Here is a 21,465-nt window from a genome sequence, read left to right as displayed (position 1 = left end):
CAAAACTATCAGTAGTGACAAAAAAAAAAAAAAGAATCTTTAATGTAGCATCGGTCTTATCTCCCCCAATCCTTCACATCATACTCATATCCAAAGAGAATTCAGATCAAACCTCTCTCGGAAACGTGGTCATCATGCATCTCAGCTACGTGAAGAATATTGTGATTGTTATGCTATCTTTCAAATGAAAGTTTTTTTTGCCGTGCACTCCTTTGAAAGGGAAAGAGTGCTATGATCCAAGAAGCACTCGTCTCTTCCAAAGGAAAAGAGATAGGAAAGGAAGATAGTGTTTGAGCACCGGAGAACACCTCGACCACTTCGGTGGGTGGATGACGACTGTCTTAGAAAAATAGTTGACAATGATAAGACCAGCAGTGCCAACTCCTGATATCATCGATAGTCTCTCTTGTACTCTAATGTTCATTACATAAGGAAACGAGTTCATTTATATCTGTGCTGATGGAGGATTATTACCTTTGGGAGATCATAGTATGCTGTATGAACCTATTAATTTATTGAAGCATGTCTCGACCCATCTTGTGTGATGATCTAGATTTGTTCACGGAGGATTTGGCCAAACTTTGGCCATGAGATTATTATTGTGCTTGATTCTAATAAATTAATTGTGTGTTTTTTGCCATTCACTCCTTTGTAAGAGAAAGAATGCTACGATCCAAACAGCACTGTCTCTTTCAAAGGAAAAGAGAGAAAAAGAAGCTGGCGTTTGAGCACCGGAGAACACATCTGTGGCTGGATTACGACTTATCCTTTAGACTTAGAAAATAGTTGGCAATGATAGGACCAGTGGTGCCAACTCATGATGTCATCGATAGTCTCCTCTTGTACTTTTCATATCATTTACATGAGGAAATGAGTTCATTTATATCAGTGTTGATGGAGGATTATTACCTTCAGGCGATCAGTCTGTTGTATGAAGCTATTAATTTATTGAATCATGTATCGACCCATCTTGTGTGATGATATAGATTTATTTACAAAGGATTTAGTCAAAGTTTGGCCATGAGATTATTATTGTGCTTGATTTTAGCAAATTAAAACTCTAAATTATAAATGTCGAGCATCAATACAAATACAATTTATTTTGTTTATAAAATATAAAAATTAATGTAGAAAAAATGATAAAGATGGATCATGTTTATTGACAGGGTGAAATAAGAACAGAGGTAAGGACAATAATGTTTGAATGGGACACTGATTCGGAACTAATATATGTTTTCTTATAACAAATTATACTTGTAATTATGATTTTTATTTATATATTTATATAGTTTTAACTGTAATTGTCGGTGAACTTATGCACCGTGGTTGGTGAGTCAACATGGCCTGGTCCACGGGTTGATGTCGGGAGCTCGCGATCGGGGGGGCTAGGCGCTGGGATTGATCTCGTTCGTAGGTCGGGGTGCCGATGCTGTCTGAGGGGGAGCACTTCTCGATCGGGATGCGGAGACCGTCTTCAAGGAGTACGTCTCGGGTCGAGGTGGTCGGATATCCGAAGGCGGTCGCACTCCTGCACACAAGGCTCTCGTCGGGTGGTTCCCGACTTTAGCCCATTGACAACTAAGTTTGCGATTGTTCTTCCTCTCTCTTTTTTGCTTCCCCCTGACCAGATGCCGGTCATGAGTTTTTATACTACATTACGAGGGTAGGTCATACACGGGTTTGACGCAGCGGTCGATCTCTGAGTGACTAAATGGTACCTTCGTGCGATTGTCATCCCAGAATGCACAGAACGACGTCATACGACACCATCCTAAACTTCCTAAGACGAGATGTGTCGAGGAGTACTTTGGTACGGATCTTGTTTAGCCCATGGAAGTACTCCTCGTATTGATTTGGCGAGCGCATGGTGCGCGGTTGCCAAGTGGCTGGGACAAAAAAAAAAAAAAGCCTCATCAGCAATAAATTTTATTCTCATGAAACCATGATAATAGGTGTCATTGTGAAAAGATATAACTATGGATTTTACAATAGTAGGTAAAAGTCTGCATTAATAGTTTACATGTCACTGTGGATCCATAATTACAGTAATAGATTCTTTTATCCTACAAATAAAAAACACAGTAATAATTTAGTTATTATCGTGATAGATACTTTTACCCAACAAAAGAAAACCACAGTAATAGTCAGCTATTACTGTGATTATTCAACTATAGTAACGATACTTTTACTATGCAAAGGACAACCACAATAATAGTTTAGTTATTACTGTGATTATTTGACTGCAGCAATAGATACTTTTGTTGTGCAATTTCACGCTGCCTGTTACGAGTCAGTATGACTCGGCTCGATTCCGAGAACACAAGGTCGTTCAAAATGTCAATGCCCGAAGGGAGATTCTTGGCTCGATTCCTAAGAAATTTAAGTTAGTACGATGAGTTTAGAGTGTTTTTAGTGTTCGAGGTCTGATCCCACTAGGGGGTCGATATTTGTACCTACTACGATCGAGGATTGGTCATACGCGATCCGTTAATGATCGCCGAGGCTTTGGATGACCAACTCATATACTTTGTACGATACAGATTGACTTGTATAGTTCCCTGTTACATAGTACCATTTTGTATGTTCTTCAGCAGTTTTGTGCTGTGAAGCACCCTCTCGTAGGATCCCGAGCGGTGGAGCATGGTCCGCCATCTCCCAAGGGTTTGAGATGCCACGTTAGTGTGCGTGTGCCACTTTGGCTCCGAGACTCTATACTGGCTCTGATATGATTGCTAACCGATAATTAAAGGATGATATCAGGATATATCCTATCAAATTTTACCCATAAAAAAAACTATCACAATCATAATTCACATGTTTTTGCCACTATTTAATTACATAAATAGATACACTAATCCAATGAAAGATAACCACGATAGTTTACTTATTACTAGGTTACACTAAACACAATGATAGCTCACAATTCAAGAAAAAGGAAGACAAAATATTTTTTATTAACCAAATCAATTGATACAAAAATCATAGTACCAACTTTTAAGTAGATCCAATGTCATATACAGACGCAAACAAAGAACTTTTCTCTTGAAAGTTTTGAGTAGCATGATATCAAAAAAATTACAAAAGAAATCCTTGGTAGTACTTCTCTCAAAGTCAGGTGCTTGTATAGAGTGAATGATAATGATTTGATACATAAATATAAATATAAAATTAAAATTATATGATAAAAATAAGTTTTAATTTTTTTTACCCATATTATCTGTTCGAGAAGCTCTTTCATCCAGAAATATTTGCAATTGAGTTTGCATTTCTTCTGTTTCTTTAGCTTTCTTTTCAAGCTTTTCTTTTAATTATCGAATTTCTTCATCTTTTTTTCATTCTCAGACTGTGTGGTCATAGATTTTAAACGATGAGATCTATCTAGATACTACAAAATCTGAAGAAAATGGTTCTATATCATAACATGGCACATATCATGATTTTTCTAGTCCTAATCCTTGATAAACAATATCTTCACTTAATAGAATATCAATTCCTGCCAATTCAAGATGTTGTTGTGTTTTAAGATTCTTCATTTGTTCTTGTAATAAAAGCAAACATATTTTCAATAAAAAGTTAGATTAAGAAAAGAAATTAGAAACCAAAACAGTAATGAATAACATATTTGGTCCTATTCCTGCTCTTTGATTCATCTATTACATGGTCTTAAAGAATTACAAATAAAAATATAATTTAAAATTGTAGAAACAATATCTATCGCTATCAGATATTTATAACCATGATGAATAAAAACTACAAACCCTTATCCGGAACGCAAAGTCACTTTTTGTTATAGTGTTTATTTCACCTATGTCTCTTGTTAGTGTCGTGAATAATCAAATCTAGGACATCGAATCCTATAAAGTTACGTCCGAGCATGTTCGATAAAATTCTTCTTATGCTTAAGTTACATGAAAAGTTATTGACAAAGTGTCGAATATTTTAATATTTGAATGAGAGAATTTTTTTTTTAATATTTTAGAATGCACCTAAAGGGACATTTTATAGTGTGGCTTAAGGACTATTATGCTTATAGATGTGTATTGATGTTGGTGATGACTTCGTATATTATGTAGCTTTAGTAGAATAATGTTACGAAGAATTTGAGAAACATACAAAAGGCACGATATAATGTTACGAAGAATTTGAGTATGTGATATCGATGTGTCAATTACCTAGCATCGAATGTCCACTACATAGCATCGAGGTGTCACCCACTTGAGAATAAGGTGTTAACTATTTAAAGTTGTAATGTCGATCACTTGGACATCGAGATGTCGATCTTCTCATATTAATTAAACATAACGATGAGGTGTTCATCACATCATTATTATTTTTATTAATTTATTTAAAATAAATTAATAAACAAAATTGATGCTCAACAAATAACATTTCGATCCAACCACAAATACAATTGCAAGATTCTTTATAGACACAATAATCCAAATCAGATGGCTATTTTTTTTTAGAATATCTGAATAATTTGATGTGCCCCACAACATCTCAGACAGAAACAGGAAAAATGAGAGTGATGCTCGACATGTCTTGGTGGCGAGACTGCATCCTTCGAATCGGAATCCACAGTATCCCAGTATCTCTTTCATGTGGCCTCTATTGCTTCTCCATACCTGCAAAATCCTATCAGTAGTCGGAGTAACACAGTATGGCTCATACTGAGTGCATGCTTTGAGTACTTTTAGTCGGCAGATGAAGCTATCATCCTACTTGATGGGGCAGCTCCCAACATCATCATCATATGTGTTCGTGGAGTGAATGTCTTTGATGACAATTAATGTGAAGTGACTTTTTGATGATGATTGGAGATATTTAATGTATCGATTTATAATGAGAAGACTCCATAGATATTCCAAATGCTAAATCGAATTCTATATTTAATTATACATAAATGTATGATAGGAACAGTGACGAATGATAAATCAGATTTTATAGAATGTATTATTTTTTATTTATATGGATTCTAAATGTTAAAAATTTGATCTTATAGTTATTCCTAAATCAAAATTCCTAATTAGCTCCGAACTCTAATTACTTATATGTAATTAGAGATTTTTATTTCAATTCATTTCGATTCTTGTTTTAATTCTAAGCTCTGTACGATTTATTTAAGAATCGAAATCGATCATTTCAACTGATTTGAGAATCGAGACAATCGATGTCGAAATTGATAAACTAAATTAGATTCAAAGTTCAAATTTGAGCTCGATATAAACACAATATCAATTTTTTTAATGATAAACTATCGAGATTTTTACCAACTTAATTGACTAACACCTTCGTAAAAATTAGTTTCAAACTTAAATTCTTACACAAAATTATCTATTACCTAACATATGCACACCAAATAAAATTCTACTTGTATAGTCCCAATCTTAATAATAAACATATACCGGAGATTAAGCACATATTTGGCAATAAACTACCAACAAAAATATTTTTTTGGTAATTAGAAAAAGTAAAAGAAAAAGCCAACATAGAGAGTAGAATATTTAATTACCTATAGTTTAACATAATAAACTTGCTCAATATAATATTCTAATTCCCTGCCCGCCCTTCAAACATTTGAATTTAAATCATTTGCCCGTTGCCATCCAATCCTTCTCTTCGATCTTTACCTTTTTGTACCACCACCAGTCACAGTATCTTTTTCTCTGCAAAAGAGGAGGAAAGCTGTGGATTTTGCCTTTCCCAACTCCTCCCTCAGCCTTGAGATGCAGGAAACCTGCAGCTGTTCTTTTAATGTTGCTCGATTGGCTCCATCGAAAGCAAAGAGGAGGAGGGAGGAGATCGACCAATGCCATGACACGCAGCAGAATGAATGTGTGCTTGTGGCACCCAACGATGCCCATAAACACATGTCATCGACTTGTAAATCTAAGCTGTAGATCTACTGTCATCCTTTCTGCATCACTGCAAGCTGGCGACATAGAATCAATCCCTTCTCTGTGTGTACCATTTTGCCGAACCGCATGCAAACTTGTGATCAGGAGTTGAAGTGAACCCAAAGTTAGAGCAATGTATGTGTGCGTGATGAATGATCCAACAGTGAAGCTTTAGATAAATCGCTGGCTGGGCCATGGCTGTCTGTCTGTTGACTGTGTTCTTTCCATGGTGGTTTACCTGCTGGCTATTATGCACCACTCGAGGATGTCCCTTGCAATGATGGCTCCATTGGGCTTTTAAGCCCTTCCAACAGATGCGGAGAGGGCGAGGAGGAGGACGGGAGGCGTGGTGGTGCTGGTGGCGCCTCAGAGAGGAAGAGGGGAAGGAGTCGGAGGGGAGGAGGAGGAGCCGAGGTCGAGCCCGTGGGGGAAGAAGAGGAGGAGGAAGAGGAAGAGGAACAACAACAGCTGTCTGTGTTGGCGTTGCTGCTGACGGTGTTCCGGAAGTCGCTGCTGGGGTGCAAGACGGACGGCGCCGGCGACGAGGACTTCGGCTCGATGGATATCGGGTGGCCCACCGACGTGCGGCACGTCGCCCACGTCACCTTCGACCGCTTCCACGGATTCCTCGGGCTGCCCGTGGAGTTCGAGCCGGAGGTTCCCCGCAGAGCCCCCAGCGCAAGGTCTGCTCTTTCCTTGTTCTTCTGCTGAGATTGTGCTTCGTTTCTTGTCCCAAAAAAATAATTTAGTTATTATCGTGATTATTCAACTACAGCGATAGATACTTTTACCCAACAAAAGAAAACCACAGTAATAGTTACTGTGATTATTCAACTATAGTAATGGACAACCACAATAATAGTTTAGTTATTACTGTGATTATTTGACTGCAGCAATAGATACTTTTGTTGTGCAATTTTACACTGTCGTCGGGGAGTCATCACTCAGCTCGATTCCGATGACACAAGGTCGTCCAAGTGGATTCTTAAGGTGAGAGAATCGATGTCGGGTCGAGTCAAAGCATCATTTTTGGATCGACCCAGGGTAGAGCATGATCTTAGATTCTTACTTCATTATCGTCGTACAGTATAGAAAGTCAATGTCGGGAGGGTAATTCTTGACTCGATCCCTCGTAAGCTTAATTTAATATGATAAGTTAAGTGTTTTTAGTGTTCGAGATTCGATCTCGTAGCTTTGGCTAGGGGGTCGACTTTTGTACTTGTAGTCAATGGTTGGTCGTACCCGATCTATTAACGCATACACTCCATATTACGTAGATTGACTTGTATAGTTTCGTGTCGCATAATGTCATTTTGCATATTCTCGGGTGGTTTCGTGCTATGCGACATCGTCTCGTACGATCTAGCACGACACGAGAATGATATGTCATCTCACAAGAGTCTGAGGTGCCATGTCGGTGCATTACGTCGACTCTAAAACTCCATTATAGCTCTTGTTGATCGATGATTAAAGGATGATACTAGAATATACCTTATCAACTTTTATTCCAAAACAAATTATCATAATCATAATTCATATATTTTTACTATTATTTAATTACATAAATAGATACACTTCCAATGAAAAGATAACCACAATAGTATACAAATTATTATGATACACTAACCACAATGATAGCTCACAATTCAGAAAAAGGAAGACAAAATCCTTTTATTAACCAAATCAATTGATACAAAAATCATAGTACCGACTTTTAAGTAGATCCAACGTCATATACAGTTGCAAACAAAGAACTTTTTTCTTGAAAGTTTTGAGTAGCATAATATCAAAAAAAATTACAAAAGAAATCCTTGGTAGTACTTCTCTCAGAGTCAGGTGCTTGTAGAGAGTGAATGATAATGATTTGATACATAAATATAAATATAAAATTATATGATAAAATAAGTTTTTAATTTTTTTTACCCATATTATCTGTTCGAGAAGCTCATTTATCCAGAAATATTTGCAATTGAGTTGGGGGGTTAAATTGTCATTGTACTTTTACGTGTTGCCGAACGTACCCTCGTGATGGCGATGGGCGAAGGGTGGGGACGCGCGTCCGATTCGGTTTCACGCTCTGATGCTTCGCCGGGAAGTCAAGGTTGCGGATGACAGCGTGTCGTCGATGGATTCGGTGTCAATGCTGCTTGCTGTGTCACTTTCGACAGCGACTCTCAAATTCTTTTTGGGTTGATTAACTTGGATCATCATGAGATGTGAACAGTTTTTGGAGCTTTAGGATTCATAATAGCATCAAGTTTACACGTCTCGCATTTAAGTCGGATTAAAGTACTTATTTTCAATGAAAATATAACGTGGTCATCTTGAATAATTTTACTATAAATAAAAAATAGTTGTTAACGGTTGTGGACAAATTACTTGATTGTGGATCTTTTTAAGGATATCGATGGAAATAAAAAAAATTAAAATATTTGAAGATGGACATAACATGGGTTTAATCCATGATTTTTTTTTTATGGAATATTGATCTGAAATAACAAACTATAAGCAATGATGTGGGAGAAATAAATAATTTTTAATGAAAAATGGATATATGAAATACTACCATAGTAATATAACTAAATGTAAGTTGTCTTTTGGAGTGAGTACTATTAGGAGAACATGTCATTGATATTCTAATTAAATCCGATGTGGTTTAGACGCATACGAGCAAGATTATCCAATATATTTTTGAGATAAGAATATTAAATTCCTAATATATCACATGCACGAAGATTATGATTACGATAAGTTTCATAATCTGATCTTTTTGATACCCGAATTAGTCATTCGATACATAATAGTATGGATGTGAATAGTTCAAGAGAGCCCCCCTTCATTATATCGAAGATATATTTTTATACTTGATGGCAGAGGGGTGATGGTCTCTAATCGTCCTAATGATCCCCTCTTGATTTTTTATGTACATAGGCGACAAGGGGGGATAACCCCAAACTAACTATATTGGATCGTTTTTAGACTCTTGTCTATATGGGCAGATGAGTGAAAGGTGACCTCGATCTTTTTCTCCAATCGATGACTCCACGTTATCAAATGACGATTAAGTAATAATATACTCCCTATCAAATATAAATAAATTATCATAACTTAATTTAGATTCGATCTACGTTACGATGTTTTATGTAACTTGCATCCCTTGAGTTCAAGTTTGAGGAAATAAAGAGAATCTCCTATACTTAACAAACTCATCAACTCTTCTAATTATTCAATTCTTAATATTTTTATATAAAAAAATATAACTTGGTATCCAAGAAATGTTCTTATTATATTTATAAAAGAAAAATGAACTAGATAGATTCCAATCATCCATCTCATTAAGATTATATACATAAGTATATATAAATATACATGTGTGACAACATTCAGCTAAATTTTAGTCGGGCCTATCACTTAAAGCATAGACGTGAATAAAAAAATTATTCTTTAAAATATATTTAATTCAATAAATAATTTCCTAACTGTTAAATATGAATAAAAGCCTTTCGGTTATAGTTTTGAAGCCAAAATACATTCCAAAATTTTTTTCTTTTATCATGAACAAAATTAGCATAAACTTGATATAAATGGGTCATCAGGTCAGTCTTAGGTTGCTTTGAGCAGGTTGCAAACATATGGAGCTTCACTATGGACACTTAATACTGAATTTAACAGCTGAAGTGCCTTCTTCTTTGTTCCAAACAAGAGGGGCTGACCAAAAGTTGTGGTATTTGACCTGCAAGCTCATGGTGGCATTTAAGCAAACAGTTCACTGTTTTCCTTAGCTGCTAATTCTGACACAACGAAGATGAAACCAAGTGGCTCTGCTGAATTTGATGATCTTAGATAGTGGAGCAAGTCGGCTGCTTTCTACTATACTTTCCAAGTCTTTTTTTTTCCACTGCCAATCTTCTCCAGCCACCCAACACTCCATGTGATCATTGTCACCAAATTCTCAGATGAGATATGCTTGCTTTGAACCCAAAGCAGATTTCTCTTCAAGGAAATTTCTTGGCAATGGAGTGGAGTCGTAGGTATGACTTCCACCTGCATTTATCTTTTTGACTAGCTCAGCAGCTGTGATATTACCCATTAGCTCAAAGCTGACCATCCTCGTATGATGACAACTCAACTGGGAGTGTAAAGATGCCACTTTTCTGTCAGTTCTGCAACAGGTTAGGCCTGCATGCTTGGCATGGCCAGACTGAATGCTGTAATGCACTGGAGCTCAGTAGGAAGATGATGCAGTGACAAGGTGTTGGAATGCAGATCTGATGTAGGAACTTTTTGAGGCAGTATATTGTTTAGAATTGGATCAGCACTGCGTATATAATGCTTAGCACAGTAATCTAATAAGTAATTCAATCAGCTCAAAAGGAGCGTATGCAGTTCGACAAAGTACATATCATTCTCCTACTCAACTATATTTCGACCATTATTGCAGCGGAAATTGAACATCGGAATTTATTGTAAGCTGAGATTTCCATGAATGCCTTCCTATGCTCCATTCATGAGAGGTCTCCTAATCTCCCATGCCTTCAGCTCAGAGACTTTGACGTCCGCTGATCCATTGTTGAACACGAAGAGATGAGCATCTTTTCCGATGGCTAAGCTGGGATAAACTCTGGATGTAATGCATGTCTTGCCTTCGGCCCCAAAGCTCTCCACTACAGAGTGATCGATCTGCATGGCACCGAGAGCACAGAGCAGAACATGCTTCAGCTAATCCAACAAGCTAAAAGAAAAGGAAGGATAGAAGGCTAAAGATTCATCAACATACCAAGCTCCTCAAAGAGATCTTGCCAGTTTTAGCTATATCCACATCGACATAGCCCGCAAAGGTCGGCCTGTATAGATTTGGCCTCATGGAGGACCTGTTTGAGCAACAGAGATGAAGAATTGGTTACTGATAGAAACCGGTTTTGCATCGGCAATTAGTCGATGATCCAAACTTGATAGGAAGAGAATCTTATTGGTGCATCAGAGATCAACATCTGGACCACAGTGGTGATTACGTGTGGATGAACTGGTAAAGTGGTAGATGGAAGGTCGGAGAAGGATGGCCGACCTGGTAGGATCATGGCACATGAGGACCACATGCTTGTGTTCAGCTTTGAAGATCCTGAAGAAGACAGCAGTCTTCTCTCTTCTACTCTAATGTTCATTACATAAGGAAATGAGTTCATTTATATATGTGCTGATGGAGGATTGTTACCTTTAGGAGCTCATAGCATGCTGTATGAAGCTATTAATTTATTGAAGCATGTCTCGACCCATCTTGTGTGATGATCTAGATTTGTTCACGGAGGATTTGGCCAAACTTTGGCCATGAGATTATTATTGTGCTTGATTTTAACAAATTAATTGTGTGTTTTTTGCCATTCACTCCTTTGTAAGAGAAAGAATGCTAGGATCCAAACAGCACTGTCTCTTTCAAAGGAAAAGAGAGAAAAGAAGATGGCGTTTGAGCACCGGAGAACATATCTGTGGATGGATTACGACTTATCATTTTGACTTAGAAAATAGTTGGCAATGATAGGACCAGTGGTGCCAACTCGTGATGTCATCGATAGTCTCTCTTGCACTTTTCATATTATTTACATGAGGAAATGAGTTCATTTATATCAGTGTTGATGGAGGATTATTACCTTCAGACGATCATAGTCTGTTGTATGAAGCTATTAATTTATTGAAGCATGTATCGACCCATCTTGTGTGATGATGGTAGATTTATTTACGAAGGATTTAGTCAAAGTTTGGCCATGAGATTCTTATTGTGCTTGATTTTAGCAAATTAAAACTCTAAATTATAAATGTCGAGCATCAATACAGTTTATTTTTTTTATATAAAATATAAAAAAAAAATGTAGAAAAAATGGTAAAGATGGATCATGTATATTGAGAGGGTGAAATAAGAACAGAGGAAAGGACATTGATGTTTGAATGGGATACTGATTCGGAACTAATAGATATTTTCTTATAACAAATTATACTTGTAATTATGATTTTTATTTATATATTTCTGTAGTTTTAACTGTAATTGTTTGTGAACCGATGCACGACCTGGTCAACGGGTCGATGTCAGAAGCTCGCGATCGGTCTCGTCCATAAGTCAGGGTGCGGATGCTGTCTGAGAGGGTGTGCTTCTCGGTAGAGATATGGACACCGTCTTTGGGGAGTACGTCTCGGGTCGGGGAGGTCGGACATCCGAAGGCGATCGCGCTCTTGCACACAAGGCCCTCGTCGGGTGGTTCCCGACTTTGGCCTCTCGACGACTAAGTTCGTGATTGTTCTTCCATTCTCTTTTTTGCCTCCCCCTAGCCAGATGCCGGTCAGGAGTTTTTATACTACTATACAAGGGTTAGTCATACGCGGGTTTGACACGGTAGCCAATCCTCGAGGGACGAGATAGTACCTTCGTGCGGCCGCCGTCCCAGAATGCACGGAACGACATCATACGACGATGTCCCGAGCTTTCCGGGATGGGATGTGCCGAGGAATGCCTTGGTATAGATTTTATTTGGTGTGTAGACTCCTTGTGTTAACTTGGCGAGGGCGTGGTGTGCATCAATTGGGACGTGGTCGGGACCCAAAAAAATGCCTCATGATTAGAAACCGTGATAATAGGTGTCATCCTGAAAAGATATAACTATCGATTTTACAATAGTAGGTAAAAGTCTGAATTAATAGTTTATATGTCACTGTGGATCCATAATTACAGTAATAGATTCTTTTATCCTACAAATAAAAATCACAGTAATAATTTAGTTATTATCGTGATAGATACTTTTACCCAACAAAAGAAAACCAAAGTAATAGTCAGCTATTACTGTGATTATTCAACTAAAGTAATGATACTTTTACTATGCAAAGGACAACCACAATAATAGTTTAGTTATTACTGTGATTATTTGACTGCAGCAATAGATACTTTTGTTGTGCAATTTTACACTGGTCGGGGAGTCATGACTCAGCTCGATTCCGATGACACAAGGTCATCCAAGTGGATTTCTAAGGTGAGAGAATCGATGTCGGGTCGAGTCAAAGCATCATTTGTTGGATCGACCCAGGGTAGAGCATGATCTTAGATTCTTACTTCATTGTCGTCTTACAGTACAAAAGGTCAATATCGAAAGGATAATTCTTGACTCAGATCCCTCGTAAGCTTAATTTAATATGATGAGTTGAGAGTGTTTTTAGTGTCCGAGATTCGATCTTGTAACTTTGGCTAGGGGGTCGACTTTTGTACCTGTAATCGAGGGTTGGTCGTACCCGATCTATTAACAATCATCGAGGCTCCGGGCAATTAACGCATACACTCCGCATTACGTAGATCGACCTGTATAGTTTCATGTCGCGTAATATCATTTTGCATGTTCTCGGGTGGTTTCGTGCTATGCGACATCGTCTCGTACGATCTCGCGCGACACGAGAATGATATGTCATCTCGCAGGGGTCTGAGGTGCCATGTTGGTGCACCACGTCGACTCTAAAACTCCATTATAGCTCTGACATGGTTGTTGATCGATGATTAAAGGATGATACTAGAATATACCTTATCAACTTTTATTCCAAAACAAATTATCATAATCATAATTCATATATTTTTACTATTATTTAATTACATAAATAGATACACTTCCAATGAAAAGATAACCACAATAGTATACAAATTATTATGATACACTAACCACAATGATAGCTCACAATTCAGAAAAAGGAAGACAAAATCCTTTTATTAACCAAATCAATTGATACAAAAATCATAGTACCAACTTTTAAGTAGATCCAACGTCATATACAGATGCAAACAAAGAACTTTTTTCTTGAAAGTTTTGAGTAGCATAATATAAAAAAAAATTAAAAAAGAAATCCTTGGTAGTACTTCTCTCAGAGTCAGGTGCTTGAAGAGAGTGAATGATAATGATTTGATACATAAATATAAATATAAAATTATATGATAAAATAAGTTTTTAATTTTTTTTACCCATATTATCTGTTCGAGAAGCTCTTTTATCCAGAAATATTTGCAATTGAGTTGGGGGGTTAAATTGTCATTGTACTTTTACGTGTTGCCGAACGTACCCTCGTGATGGCGATGGGCGAAGGGTGGGGACGCGCGTCCGATTCGGTTTCACGCTCTGATGCTTCGCCGGGAAGTCAAGGTTGCGGATGACAGCGTGTCGTCGATGGATTCGGTGTCAATGCTGCTTGCTGTGTCACTTTCGACAGCGACTCTCAAATTATTTTTGGGTTGATTAACTTGGATCATCATGAGGTGTGAACAGTTTTTGGAGCTTTAGGATTCGTAATAGCATCAAGTTTACACGTCTCGCATTTAAGTCGGATTAAAGTACTTATTTTCAATGAAAATATAACGTGGTCATCTTGAATAATTTTACTATAAATAAAAAATAGTTGTTAACGGTTGTGGACAAATTACTTGATTGAGGATTTTTTTAAGGATATTGATGGAAATGAAAAAAGTTAAAATATTTGAAGATGGACATAACATGGGTTTAATCCATGATTTTTTTTTTGGAATATTGATCCCAAATAACAAATTATAAGCAATGATGTAGGATAAATAAATAATATTTAATGAAAAATGGATATATGAAATACTAGCATAGTAATATAACTAAATGTAAGTTATCTTTTGGAGTGAGTACTATTAAGAGAACATGTTGTTGATATTCTAATTAAATCCGATGTGGTTTAGACTCATACGATCAAGATTGTCCAATGTATTTTTGAGATAAGAATATTAAGCTCCTAATATATCATATGCACGAAGATTATGATTACAATAAATTTCCTAATCTGATATTTTTGATACCCGAATTAGTCATTCGATACATAATAGTATGGATGTGAATAGTTCAAGAGAGCCCCCCTTCATTATATCGAAGATATATTTTTATACTTGATCACAGAGGGGTGATGATCTCTAATCGTCCTAATGATCCCCTCTTGATTTTTTATGTACATAGGCGACAAGGGGGGATAACCCCAAACTAACTATATTGGATTGTTTTTAAACTCTTGTCTATATGGGCATATGAGTGAAAGGTGACCTCGATCTTTTTCTCCGATCGATGACTCCACGTTATCAAATGACGATTAAGTAATAATATACTCCCTATCAAATATAAATAAATTATCATAACTTAATTTAGATTCGATCTACATTATGATATTTTATGTAGCTTGCATCCCTTCGGTTCAAGTTTGAGGAAATAAAGAGAATATCCTATACTTAACAAACTCATCAACTCTTCTAATTATTCAATTCTTATTATTTTTATATAAAAAATATAATTTGGTATCCAAGAAATGTTCTTATCATATTTATAAAAGAAAAATGAACTAGATAGATTCCAATCATCCATCTCATTAAGATTATATACATGAGTATATATAAATATACATGTGTGACAACATTCAGCTAAATGTTACTCGGGCTCATCACTTAAAGCATAGACGTGAATAAAAAAATTATTCTTTAATATATATTTAATTTAAGAAATAAAATTTTGACCGTTAAATATGAATAAAAGCCTTTCGGTTATAGTTTTGAAGCCAAAATACATTCCAAATTTTTTTTCTTTGATTTCTTATTGATTTGACCATAAAAGGTTATTTCAAGGAGCTAATTAGAAGTTACAAAATTCTTCTATAAAACTTAGTTAGATTCCAAAAAAAAAAAAAGGATCAATCGGATGGACATTCTGACGTGGATCAACGATCAATTTCGATATTAATAATATATAAACATACATATAATTTTAATTTCCTGCTAATAGTATTCTTTTTATTAAAAAATAAAAGCTATATTTTGCTGGACTGAGTTGTGCTCATTGGCTGTCTCGTTCTTCGTGTACTCGGTTCCATGGAAATATTGCATTCTGTAGTTAGTCTATGAGCATCAAAATTTCAAGCCTGTTTAGCTATAATACTGGGAGCTTGTGTTGATCAAAGATGGTGTTTCACACATTGCTCTGAGCTACACTTGTGGTTATCAATCTGCTATCTTCTGCAGCTTTTTGCACTATTCCTTCTGTCTGCATGTCTAATTTGATTCACTCCAAAGATCATCTCATATGACAGAGGATGCGACAGCAATCTATGTTACCTGCAGTCAGGGCTTTAAATTTAGTTGACAACCTGCTGTTATAACTTTTAATCTTGAGGCTGTAACAGTGTAGATTTTTATGAGCTTGGTTATAGGTACCATGGTGGTATTACACTGCCAAGGTTTCACTTGTTTCCATTCTCATGGAGGCTGTTTCTGTGATGACATTGGTCATTCACATGCAAATCTCTGTAATCCCTATTCAGTGATGTTTTAATGATGGTATGGTGTTGTTCTGAACTGACATTGAGGCCTAGCAGTCGAAATGGAATTGTGATAGAATGTATTCAAGCGTTGTGATTCCAATTAATTCATTTATCATGAAAAATTATAAATATTTTCGCCGATGCCGCGAACAAGATTAGTGTAAACTTGATATAAATGGGTCATCAAGTCAGTCTTAGGTTGCTTTGAACAGGTTGCAAACATATGGAGCTTCACTATGGACACTTAATACTGAATTAACAGCTGAAGTGCCTTCTTCTTTGTTCCAAACAAGAGGGGCTGACCAAAAGTTGTGGTATTTGACCGGCAAGCTCATGGTGGCATTTAAGCAAACATTTATTTCACAGTTCTCCTTAGCTGCTAATTCTGACGCAAAGAAGATGAAACCAAGTGGCTCTGCTAAATTTGATGATCTTAGATAGTGGAGCAAGTCGGCTGCTTTCTACTATACTTTCCAAGTCTCTTTTTTTTTCCACTGCCAATCTTCTCCAGCCACCCAACACTCCATATGATCATTGTCACCAAATTCTCAGATGAGATATGCTTGCTTTGAACCCAAAGCAGATTTCTCTTCAAGGAAATTTCTTGGCAATGGAGTGGAGTCGTAGGTATGACTTCCACCTGCATTTATCTTTTTGACTAGCTCAGCAGCTGTGATGTTACCCATTAGCTCAAAGCTGACCATCCTCGTATGATGACAACTCAACTGGGAGTGTAAAGATGCCACTTTTCTGTCAGTTCTGCAACAGGTTAGGCCTGCATGCTTGGCATGGCCAGACTCAATGCTGTAATGCACTGGAGCTCAGTAGGAAGATGATGCAGTGACAAGGTGTTGGAATGCAGATCTGATGTAGGAACTTTTTGAGGCAGTATATTGTTTAGAATTGGATCAGCACTGCGTATATAATGCTTAGCACAGTAATCTAATAAGTAATTCAATCAGCTCAAAAGGAGCGTATGCAGTTCGACAAAGTACATATCATTCTCCTACTCAACTATATTTCGACCATTATTGCAGCGGAAATTGAACATCGGAATTTATTGTAAGCTGAGATTTCCATGAATGCCTTCCTATGCTCCATTCATGAGAGGTCTCCTAATCTCCCATGCCTTCAGCTCAGAGACTTTGACGTCCGCTGATCCATTGTTGAACACGAAGAGATGAGCATCTTTTCCGATGGCTAAGCTGGGATAAACTCTGGATGTAATGCATGTCTTGCCATCGGCCCCAAAGCTCTCCACTACAGAGTGATCGATCTGCATGGCACCGAGAGCACAGAGCAGAACATGCTTCAGCTAATCCAACAAGCTAAAAGAAAAGGAAGGATAGAAGGCTAAAGATTCATCAACATACCAAGCTCCTCAAAGAGATCTTGCCAGTTTTAGCTATATCCACATCGACATAGCCCGCAAAGGTCGGCCTGTATAGATTTGGCCTCATGGAGGACCTGTTTGAGCAACATAGATGAAGAATTGGTTACTGATGGAAACCGGTTTTGCATCGGCAATTAGTCGATGATCCAAACTTGATAGGAAGAGAATCTTATTGGTGCATCAGAGATCAACATCTGGACCACAGTGGTGATTACGTGTGGATGAACTGGTAAAGTGGTAGATGGAAGGTCGGAGAAGGATGGCCGACCTGGTAGGATCATGGCACATGAGGACCACATGCTTGTGTTCAGCTTTGAAGATCCTGAAGAAGACAGCCGTCTTCTCTTCCATGTTGGCTGAAGCCAAAACCAGGAGGCCGAATGGCCCGACCCCACCCTTGACGTCCGCCCTCTTCCGGCCACAGAGTGCTTCGGCATCAGTCGCCCAGGACGGATCAAAGGCCTCAGCTTTTTCCAAGCCTGAGACTTCGAATGCTACCTCCACATCCGCCTGCACCGTAAAAGAACACATCACTCGATGAAGAAGAGTGGAACAAGAAAGCCAGTAGAGTCCAAAAGAACACAATTCTTCAGCTTTCACTCGGCGGAAAAGTCTGTACCTGTTTGGATTGACAGAAAAGCGAAGAACAACTCAAGAAAAGAATTAAGTCTATCAAACATAATTAATTAAACGTACTTGCGAGGAGTTTATTCCTTCCACTTCAAAGGAGTTGCCACCCGAGACTTTCTTGTGCTCGACAACAACGTGTTTGCCTCTGAGGGATTCGAGCTCTTCGATTGGCCACTGGATAAGCTGTCGACCGCTGCTATCCAGCCAAATGGTTCTCGGAATAGCCTACGATAAATTCATCAAACACAAAGCGAAGATCCAGTCGATCGAAGTCTGTGGAAATCATGTGTCATGAACACTGCTGCAGCTACGAGACCGACCTGGATTCCAGCCCAGCCCTTAGCTACGTCGACGTCCTTGGCGTCCGACTCGTTCGCCCACCCCCACAAGATCCTCCGCTGCTTCTTCGGATCGAAGAACGTCTTGGAGGCGTAGAAGTTCCCATAGTCATACCTCAAACCAGTGTGATCGTCCGCCGACGTGTTGTCCGGCACGTACTTGTCTTGGTAGTGGTAGTATTTCCCCAGCGTGTAGTACTCGTACCTTCGCAGGTCCAAGCTGACCTTCAACACATGCTTCACGCCGTCGCCGTACGCGGACGTGTCCAGCCCTCGCCTCCCCTTCACCGCCACCGGGTAGAAGTCCGGGCACTCCCACATGCCGGTATCCTTGACCGTGTGCAGCGGGTGCTTGGCCTTGACCCAGTGCACGAAATCCCTGCTCCGGTACAGAATGGCCTTCCCCCTCCGGTTCCACTTGCTCCCCACCACGAGCTTCCAGTGCGTGCCGGGACCGCGCCACGCCGTAGTCGGGTCGCGGAACGCGCTGGCGTTGATGCCGTCGCCAGGGGCGATCACCGGGTTGTAGTCGGGCTTGACCCACTCGCGGAGGTAAGGGTCGGACAGATCCTTGGGGTACGCAACGTTCTGCAGTTGTCTCTGCTGGGGGTCGATGCCGGTGTAGAAGATCGCAGGCCTGTTGCCGGGGAGGACGGTGGCGGAGCCGGACCAGCATCCGTTGATGTCGAATGGCTTGCTGGGGCGGATGGCCGGGTCGAGTGCTATCCAGTTGACGAGGTCGGTCGACACCGAGTGGGCCCACACGATGTTACCCCACACGGAGCCATTGGGGTTGTACTGGTAGAAGAGGTGGTAGACGCCATTGAAGTACATGGGTCCTGGTTTGGTTGCTCGTCCATTAGCTTCACGAATCCATATGTGACCAAGAAAGGTTCAGAGGAAGAGGATGATACCATTTGGATCTGGTGCATTGGATGATGATCCCATTTGGGCACGTCCATGGAGAATATGACAACGACACAAAAAACCACATCAGTGTTGGCATTCGATTGAAACAAATCTGACCAATACAAGGTGTAAATTCTAGCAGCTGTTCATTGACAATGTCAAGGGCATTATCCATTACAAAACAATGCAAAGATACTGTGGAGCTGCAGAAAAGGGCGGCGTAAAACAAGGGTGGATCGGTTTCTCTTACGTGGTGGTCTCGGATTCCTCTTTGCTTAATCCACCGTTAAAAAGACGTTGATTAGATGCTTAAACGGTAGAGAAGAAATCTTAGCAGTCTAACGAATCGCGTAACACTCGATTACGTGGGGAAGTTAACCCCAAAATAATACCAACACGGGTTACCCGGCGGATCCAGTTCCGGCGGGACCCACAGGCGCACTGTAGCCCCGAACCAGGCCCCCGGCTAACATGCGCCGCCGGCAGAGCACGCCTCCATACATCAAAGAGGAGGAGGAGGAGGAGGAGAGGAACGTACCGTTGATCCAGTTCCTCGGGGGCTGGAAGTGATACCCAGTCCTCAGCCTGTTGTCGACGACGGAGGCAGGAACAGATTGGAGGGATGCAAACTCCACATGGGAGGCCTCCACCACCGCCCCTCGCCTCCTCTCGGTGGCCCAGAGGAGCCAATGCACAAGAACCACCACCAACCACGGGGTCGACCAAGCTCCGCTCGGCCTCCCCATCCCCATCCCTTCGCCCTGCAACCGACCACCAACCAAGCAAATCAGGAAGACGAAGATTACTTGAGAAGAAGACTACAGCCAAGAGAGGGAATGGTTGGGAGAGGAGAAGAGTGGCCTTTCGGGGGTATATAAGGCGAGGAGGAGGGCACTGTTGACTTTTCCCATTTTAATTTTACTACTGCTACTATTATTATTATTATTTATTAAAACCACCTCCCTAATTTTATTAATATGATGTTCTCAGTGGCTAAATATATTTTTTATATTTTAGAAAAAATATATTCGGATTATTAATATACGTTCATACCAATCCTCGATATATACGGCATTGACCGTACCGACCCTGTTATCTTGCTTCTCTTTGTTTCTGTCACTCTCACACGGTCAATGTCTTTGACAAAGATGGGTAACTATAAATTCTAAAAATATAATATGTTTATGAACTGTATTATCTCTTTCACGTTCATCAAATATTCGATGAAATAATTACTAAATCTTAATTATTATAAGCTAAACATTGATTCAATAGCTACTTTGCTATGCAACTCCAGCTTTTCTGCTAAAGTTAGCTTTTTTTTGGGGGTTCGATAACAAAGAACAGATGATTTGCAGGAGAAGCGACTCAAGCACATGAGAATATGTTCTTCATTAAGATAACAAAGGGATTGATTCTGATGTTTAAACCGTTAATGTAAGTATATACACTCTTATAATGCGATAATAAAAGTAAACAAACCACAAAAAGAAAGATAAGATAGATGGAGATGTTGAGAAAAAATTGATTGGGTCAACGTCGGTGGATGTTGAGGATTCACAGGCAGAAATCAGTAAATTAACTAATAATTTATTTACAGATCTAGAGGAGGCATTTTTTATTTTTTTTTAATATTTTGCTGATTTGTTTAATCTTCAACCAAATATCCTAAATATAGTAATTGTAATTACATTAAGGATTTTTTCCTTACTTTTTGAAATTTTCCATTGGACGTTATTATTTCGAAAGGTTTTTAAAATAATATTTTTATAAAATAATTATTTTACCATTATTCTCTTGATCTTATCTCTACCGTTGACTTTGTTGAAACCTAACATATGAGGACGATGTTCACCGAGAATCAATAGAGGTGACCCCGAATGCAATGAGAGAGGTGACAATTCTCATGCGAGGGATGCAGGTAGAAGAACCAATCTTGTGCGTAGCAAAGGACGACTAT

At 38.8% G+C, this 21,465-nt stretch overlaps 1 protein-coding gene across 2 annotated transcripts; it reads right to left on the bottom strand.

Annotated features, from left to right (window-relative positions):
• Nucleotides 1-10,220: 10,220 nt before the first annotated feature.
• Nucleotides 10,221-20,364, bottom strand: LOC103969758 (beta-fructofuranosidase, insoluble isoenzyme 3). Of its 2 annotated transcripts, none has more exons than XM_065129011.1 (7): nt 20,044-20,364; nt 19,511-19,519; nt 18,579-19,435; nt 18,325-18,483; nt 17,897-18,138; nt 17,609-17,702; nt 10,221-10,577 (listed from the first exon to the last, which is right to left on the bottom strand). In XM_065129011.1, exons 1-7 carry the CDS (start codon nt 20,255-20,257, stop codon nt 10,392-10,394), a joined length of 1,761 nt encoding a protein of 586 aa, XP_064985083.1. In that variant the 5' UTR covers nt 20,258-20,364; the 3' UTR covers nt 10,221-10,391. The 2 variants fall into 2 exon arrangements, with proteins under 2 accessions (XP_064985083.1, XP_064985082.1); XM_065129010.1 differs by lacking the exon at nt 10,221-10,577 and adding an exon at nt 17,155-17,511.
• Between the last annotated feature and the right edge of the window lie 1,101 nt (nt 20,365-21,465).

This window comes from Musa acuminata, chromosome BXJ2-10 (assembly GCF_036884655.1).
Source record: "Musa acuminata AAA Group cultivar baxijiao chromosome BXJ2-10, Cavendish_Baxijiao_AAA, whole genome shotgun sequence".
In the NCBI taxonomy this organism is placed as follows: Eukaryota; Viridiplantae; Streptophyta; class Magnoliopsida; order Zingiberales; family Musaceae; genus Musa; species Musa acuminata.
The sequence above is the reverse complement of the archived record's forward strand: the minus strand, read 5'-3'. Positions and strand labels throughout refer to the sequence as shown.

What these genes read in the sequence shown, in the direction of transcription:
- LOC103969758 (XM_065129011.1), bottom strand. Translation starts at nt 20,257, where the DNA reads ATGGGGATGGGGAGGCCGAGCGGAGCTTGGTCGACCCCGTGGTTGGTG. An exon ending in AAGGAATAAACTCCTCGCAA is followed by an intron (nt 18,139 to 18,324) that starts GTACGTTTAATT and finishes TTTACGGTGCAG; the next exon opens with GCGGATGTGGAGGTAGCATT. An exon ending in ATGTGCCATGATCCTACCAG is followed by an intron (nt 17,703 to 17,896) that starts GTCGGCCATCCT and finishes TTGCTCAAACAG; the next exon opens with GTCCTCCATGAGGCCAAATC.